This window comes from Sebastes fasciatus, chromosome 9 (assembly GCF_043250625.1).
Source record: "Sebastes fasciatus isolate fSebFas1 chromosome 9, fSebFas1.pri, whole genome shotgun sequence".
NCBI classification, from domain to species: domain Eukaryota; kingdom Metazoa; phylum Chordata; class Actinopteri; order Perciformes; family Sebastidae; genus Sebastes; species Sebastes fasciatus.
Window position 1 is genome coordinate 30,583,533 of NC_133803.1, and position 6,484 is coordinate 30,590,016.

Here is a 6,484-nt window from a genome sequence, read left to right on the forward strand (position 1 = left end):
TAATAAATATACCAGATATAAAAATACCAGGAGATGTTAAAACTGTTATGTATATACATATACACATATATATATATATAATAATATTAATAAAATAATATACATATATGTATAATATTTCTATAGTATAGTGCAAAATCTGAGAAAATGTTGTCAAATATAAAAATTGTAACATCTTTCCACAGCTCATATGTAAATATGAGAGCAAGTTTCAGGATGTAAATCACAGACTTATTTAAATAAAAATGATTTAAATATTATTTTACGTCCATGCCTCCACGTCGCCTCAGCAGCGGTGACGTCATCACGCTCCCTGCGTGCAGCCTGTGGTGTTGTAATGTAGAGTTTAGAGTTTAGAGACAGAAACGTCGCTTTTCATCGTTTCTTTATTAACATCACGTCCGTCAGGCAGCTGAGGGAGCGGTCACACCGTCACCGACCCGGGATTAACACGGTAAACTACCCGGTGAACGATGTCTGCGGGCTCCGGGAGCAGAAACACGAACACGGAACCGAACACGGAACCGTGGGGCAGCTTCGATGATAACCTCATCCAGGTGAGCTAACAGGCTAACATGCTAACATGCTAACCAGAGAAGCAGCCTCCTAACAGGACAGATAACCACCCGGTTAACCTGCTCCCCGAGGAGAGGAGGCCGAGCTAACGATGCAACAGGCTAGCTAACCTGTCAGATGTGTCGACTAGCATGTTAGCTTAGAGAAGCTAAGAGAAGCTAGGAGAAGCTAACCAACAGGCTCTCTGACAGGCAGCTGGACAGGTAAACATACCTGAGTGACGTCACGTCTGTGCACCTCTTTTAATGGTAATAACCTTACAAATACTAGACTACTACTAGTACTACCACTACTACAAGTACTAGACTACTCCAAGTACTAGACTATTACTAATACTAGACTACTACTACTACCACTACTACAAATACATGACTACTACTAATACTAGACTACTACACTACTACAAATACTAGATTACAACTAATAATAATAATAATACTAGACTACTACTAATACTACTATTAATACTACACTACTAATATTACTACTACTACCACTTCTAATACTACTACTAATACTAGACTACTACTATTACCACTACTACAAATACATGACTACTACTACTACCACTACTACTAATACTAGACTACTAATAATAATAATACTAGACTACTACTACTACTAATAATACTAGACTACTACTAATACTAATACTAGACTGCTAATATTACTATCAATACTATACTAATATTTATACTAATAATAATATTAGACTACTATTACTACTACTACTAATACTAGACTACTACTACTACCACTACTACTAATATTAGACTACTAATATTAGACTACTAATACTAGAGTAGTGTGAAACCTCTCCTCTTCTTCATCACTCAGTGAAACATGAAACACATGTTGACATCATTCGAGTGACTTGCTCTTCCTCAAGATGACATCATCTCTGATGTCATCACAATAAACGTCCAGAAATCCACTCAGACATGTCTTCAGTCTCACAGTGATCAGTGATGGTAGACAGCAGCTGATCACAGATCAGTAATTTCTCTGACTACATGGAGACTAACACAGACCCACTAACCTGAGCTAACACCAGCCCAGCTACACTACACACAGAAACACAGTGAACTAATAAAAGAATGACCTGATTGTTGTAAACACGTGGTTTAAATGGCCTTTAACCCCGTGTTGTGTTCAGGGCGGCGGCTCGGCCGTCATCGACATGGAGAACATGGACGACACGTCCGGCTCCAGCTTCGAGGACATGGGAGAGATGCACCAGAGGATGAAGGAGGAGGAGGAGGTGACCGCTGAGGCCGCCGCCACCGAGGACGACAACACCGAGGACGGAGAGTTCCTGGGCATGAAAGGGATAAAGGGCCAGCTGGGCCGGCAGGTGGCGGACGAGGTGAGTCCAGATGTGAGGTCAGAGGTCACCTGACTTTAAAGCTTCAGATCTATAGTAACACACACAGGACACGTCACACGCTGTAGCCTAGATAACGGCAAGCGTGCGTGACTTGGAGGGATGGCAGCAGGTCAGTGTCACTCACCTGTGTGATGCATTTAGGTGTGGCAAGCGGGGAAGCGTCAGGCCTCCAAAGCCTTCAACCTGTACGCCAACATCGACATCCTGAGGCCCTACTTCGACGTGGAGCCGGTGCAGGTCCGCAGCAGGTAGGAACTTCCTCTTCCTGTTTACTGTCAGCTGTTTCCTGCTCAGTGAGACGCTAACTGCTGCTAACTGTCTCCTCTCAGGCTGATGGAGTCCATGATACCTGTCCGCATGATCAACTTCCCCCAGGTACACACTGCTACTTCCTGTCTCTCTACATGTTTCATCTACTCAAACTCATTCAAGACAGGATTTTCACAATAAGAGCTTCATGTTGAGGTTCAGTCCCTTGACAGTTTGTACTTCCTGTGTGTAGAAGATCGCAGGTGAGCTGTACGGCCCTCTGATGCTGGTCTTCACTCTGGTGGCGATACTGCTGCACGGCATGAAGACGTCAGACACCGTCATCGTAAGAACACGCACACACACGCCACTGTTTCCCATAATTCATCTGTCCCGCCACACTTTCAGAATCAGCCGCCTATATTTTCATATATTTCTCAACGGGTGGGTCCCATCAGTCTGCCGGGGGGTTCAACTCGGCAGTGCGGTGTGGGAGGAGTCTCTCCCCGGTGCTGGCTGGCCCTCGCCCGGGCGCATTGCCTCTATGTGCGCCGCGACCGGTTCTAGGTCAGCACGGAAAGGCCCGGGGTGAAGGTGGCTCGCGGCTCCACCGTGAGCTTTACAGCACACACGGCGAACGCCCCGGCGTTCAGGCCTCGTCTGTCTGACCCTCGTATCACTACTGCTCATGCTGTGATACACATGAGAACACTAAACACTATCTCCACTTCCTGTCTGTCTGTCTGTCTGTCTGTCTGTCTGTCTCTACAGAGGGAGGGTACCCTGATGGGAACAGCGATAGGAACATGTTTTGGTTACTGGCTCGGCGTTTCCTCCTTCATCTACTTCCTGGCGTACCTGGTCAACGCTCAGATCACCATGCTGCAGATGCTCTCCCTGCTGGTCAGTGACAGTACACACACAGTACACACACAGTACACACACAGTACACACACAGTACACACACAGTACATCAGGGATTTTAAAGTTCTGTGAGTTTGGAAGATAACCATGCTCGATTACTGATTACTGTGATGCTGAGTGACAACACTTCCCGTCTCCTGTCATCAGGGTTACGGTCTGTTTGGTCACTGCGTCGTCCTCTTCATCACCTACAACATCCACTTCCACTTCCTGTTCTACGTCCTCTGGCTGCTGTGTGGAGGACTGTCCACTCTGCGCATGGTGAGGACTACGTTTCCCATCAGCCCCTCTGTTGTTCCTCAGCTGGGCACTAACCTTGCTCGTGTGTCTCGTCCCCTGTCAGGTAACGGCTCTGCTGTCTCGTACGGTTGGTCAGACTCCTCGCCTCCTCCTCTGTGGGACTCTGTCGCTCCTCCACATGCTCTTCCTGCTCTACCTCCACTTCGCCTACCACAAGATCGTAGAAGGTCAGTCATCGTGTCCTGAGGTCATGTGACCTGTGTTCACCTGAATGGCTAGATCGCCATGGTTACTGATGCTACACTGGTCCGGACCAGTTTATGTTCAGAGTTTCAGATAGAAAGAAGGTTTGGTGTCAGAGTGAGACCTCCTGTGGTTTGGTGTCAGAGTGAGACCTCCTGTCGTTTTGTTTTCAGGGCTGCTGGACTCTCTGGAAGGACCCAACCTGGCTCCCATGCAGCGGGTGGCCAGAGACGTGCCTGAACTGATCCTGAACGCTACAATGAGGAGTCTGGGGACCCTGCCGAGGGCCCAATGAGGCCCCCCGCACAGACAAACATCTCTTCATGTTAAACTTTCTCTGTTTGTACATTTTGTATTCTTTCTGTCTGTAATGTTTTGGGGTTATTTTCATGTTCAGATGTATTTATAGTTTCTGTACAGAGACTCAAATAAACTTTGAGCTTTAACACTAATTTTGTTTTTTATTTTTTGTTTTTATTATTGAGTACTCAATAATAATTTAATGTGATTACTCAAATATGGAAATTACATAAAACGCTCATCCCTATTATAAAGATTTATTTTAACGGTCAGCAATCATAGCTGCAAATTAAACATTTACTTTGAAATTTTATTTTATTTATTATTTATTATTATTTAGGCGGGATCAACTGTCTGTTATTATAACTATTATAGATTTATTTTAATGCTCACCAATCATAACTGCAAACTAAACATTTACTTTCAAAATTATATTTTATTTATTATTATATCAGCTGGATCAACTGTCTGTTATTATAACCTTTATTATTATAGATTTATTTTAATGATCAGCAATCATGACTGCAAACTAAACCTTTACTTTGAAATTATATTGAAAAATGTGTTTATTTGCCCTATGTGCAGTCTGTCAGGTAGTTCCTCCCCCCCAACTGGGTTCCGCCTCCAGTCTGCACCAATCTCTTTAATACATCCATGGCACCAATAAGAGGCAGCTGAGATTCAGCCAATCTGAGCGGGGAAAGAAGAATGTGTTGGCAGCGTTTTGCCTGAGAGACTCATGGCGAGACCGTGATCAGGGCATAAAGAACACAACGTTTCAAGTTACGTACAGTCGGACGTCACCGCGCAGAGCGTCATTTACATACAGCGCGGGAAGCGGCTGCAGAAAGACGCTGTGCAGACAGAGAAAGACAGTAGAGAGACAGCAGATAGGGAAAGTAGAGACACTAGATAGAGACACTAGATAGAGAGAGTAGAGACACTAGAGGGAGACACTAGATAGAGACAGTAGAGACAGTAGAGAGGATGAAGGTGTATTTTTGCGGTAGTATTCGCGGCGGTAGGGATGACGTGCACCTTTACCGGAGGATCGTTGAGAAGCTGCAGAGTTACGGGAGCGTGCTGACCGAGCACGTGAGCAGCTCCGAGCTCACCGACAGAGGTCTGACACATGCACGCACCCCTGCACCCACTCACTCACTCACACACTCACTCACTTACACTTACACTTACACACACACTCAGTCACTCACTCTCATACTTACACACTCACTCTCACACACACTCACACAATAACCATAATAATTATTAATTAATTATTCATAGTATGATTGATCCTCTGATCAGAATCAGTTTAGTAGATTTACCACAGAAGAAGAAGACAGGTGTGTGTGTGTGTGATGTCACTGAGGTGCTGTGCTGTGATTGGACAGGAGAGGACGCCACAGCAGCAAGTGAACGATTCATTCATGACCGAGACGTGGACTGGCTGCGACAGTCTGACGGTGAGACAGACAACCATCAATAAACTGATCAATGAATTAATAAAACTGATCAATGAATCAATAAAGTGACCAGCGTGTGATTTGGCCCTGAGCAGTGTCTGCAGTTGTGTGTGACCTCTGACCTCTGACCTGTGTGCAGTGGTCGTGGCGGAGGTGACTCAGCCGTCTCTGGGCGTCGGCTACGAACTCGGCCGAGCCGTCGACATGAAGAAGAAAATCTTCTGTCTGTTCAGACCGTCGTCGGGACGCAGTGAGGACACCTCCTGTTTCCTGTTGTTAGCAATACATATACATACATACATACATATATACAGTGTGTATATATACTATATATATATATATAGGCCTATACACACACACTTCAGAGTTATCTACCTGAGGAGGTTCTGTTGTTTGTCCTCTTTAATATAAACTCCACTTCCTGTCTCAGGTCTGTCGGCGATGATTCGCGGCGCTGAGGACGGCGAGCTCTTCGTGGTGAAAGATTACAGCGAAGACGAAGTGGAGAACGTTGTGGAAGAGTTCTTCAACAAACTGACGAGAACCTGAAGAACATCAGCTGGTCCATGTTGGACAGAATAATCTCAATAAATGAAGTCTGTTTCTCACTTCCTGTTTAATCATTTAAAGAATTTAATTACTGGTTAAAAATATTAATTAATATAATTAAAAATATCAAATGAACCAGCGAGGTGATTTAAGGTTCCCGACGAACCCTCCAGAGACCTCCTGATTAAACCTGGAGGATCTGAACCAGCAGGGTTCTTGAGGGTTCTTCAAGGTTCTTGACGTTTCCTGTCGGGCAGGTGATTGACAGTTGTGACATCATCAGAAGGGGGCGGTGCCCTCTGACAAAGCGGCTGCTGAACACGAAGACGGAAGAAAGAGCTGATTAATTATACATTAATCATAAATAATTCACAGAGCAGTTCGATCACTATCAGCTGTCGCTCGGCAACAGGACACACACACCTTAATGAAGCCGTTTCATTAACTCTGATGAGCAGGTGTGTGTGTGTGCGTTCATCAGTATTAATGATGTCATTTAATCAGCAGCTGATCAGGTGACCTGAGAGCTGCTGCAGGAACAAACAAATCT

The 6,484-nt window shown here is 44.9% G+C and overlaps 2 protein-coding genes across 3 annotated transcripts; both read left to right on the forward strand.

The window, feature by feature from the left end:
- Positions 1-296: 296 nt before the first annotated feature.
- Positions 297-4,071, forward strand: yipf3 (Yip1 domain family, member 3). Its single transcript, XM_074647184.1, has 9 exons — positions 297-557; positions 1,733-1,942; positions 2,105-2,211; positions 2,293-2,338; positions 2,466-2,558; positions 2,984-3,115; positions 3,284-3,397; positions 3,480-3,603; positions 3,793-4,071. The coding sequence occupies exons 1-9, from the start codon at positions 474-476 to the stop codon at positions 3,912-3,914; spliced, it is 1,032 nt and encodes a 343-aa protein (XP_074503285.1). The 5' UTR covers positions 297-473; the 3' UTR covers positions 3,915-4,071.
- Positions 4,072-4,627: 556 nt separating this feature from the next.
- On the forward strand, positions 4,628-5,993 carry dnph1 (2'-deoxynucleoside 5'-phosphate N-hydrolase 1). Of its 2 annotated transcripts, none has more exons than XM_074647186.1 (5): positions 4,628-4,845; positions 4,890-5,042; positions 5,314-5,385; positions 5,525-5,635; positions 5,816-5,993. In XM_074647186.1, the coding sequence occupies exons 2-5, from the start codon at positions 4,907-4,909 to the stop codon at positions 5,932-5,934; spliced, it is 438 nt and encodes a 145-aa protein (XP_074503287.1). In that variant the 5' UTR covers positions 4,628-4,845; positions 4,890-4,906; the 3' UTR covers positions 5,935-5,993. The 2 variants fall into 2 exon arrangements, with proteins under 2 accessions (XP_074503287.1, XP_074503286.1); XM_074647185.1 differs by having other exon boundaries at positions 4,628-4,832.
- Positions 5,994-6,484: the final 491 nt, after the last annotated feature.

What these genes read in the sequence shown, in the direction of transcription:
- yipf3 (XM_074647184.1), top strand. Translation starts at nt 474, where the DNA reads ATGTCTGCGGGCTCCGGGAGCAGAAACACGAACACGGAACCGAACACG. An exon ending in AGACGTCAGACACCGTCATC is followed by an intron (nt 2,559 to 2,983) that starts GTAAGAACACGC and finishes CTGTCTCTACAG; the next exon opens with AGGGAGGGTACCCTGATGGG. An exon ending in CTACCACAAGATCGTAGAAG is followed by an intron (nt 3,604 to 3,792) that starts GTCAGTCATCGT and finishes TTTTGTTTTCAG; the next exon opens with GGCTGCTGGACTCTCTGGAA.
- dnph1 (XM_074647186.1), top strand. Translation starts at nt 4,907, where the DNA reads ATGAAGGTGTATTTTTGCGGTAGTATTCGCGGCGGTAGGGATGACGTG. An exon ending in CTGGCTGCGACAGTCTGACG is followed by an intron (nt 5,386 to 5,524) that starts GTGAGACAGACA and finishes ACCTGTGTGCAG; the next exon opens with TGGTCGTGGCGGAGGTGACT. An exon ending in CAGACCGTCGTCGGGACGCA is followed by an intron (nt 5,636 to 5,815) that starts GTGAGGACACCT and finishes TTCCTGTCTCAG; the next exon opens with GTCTGTCGGCGATGATTCGC.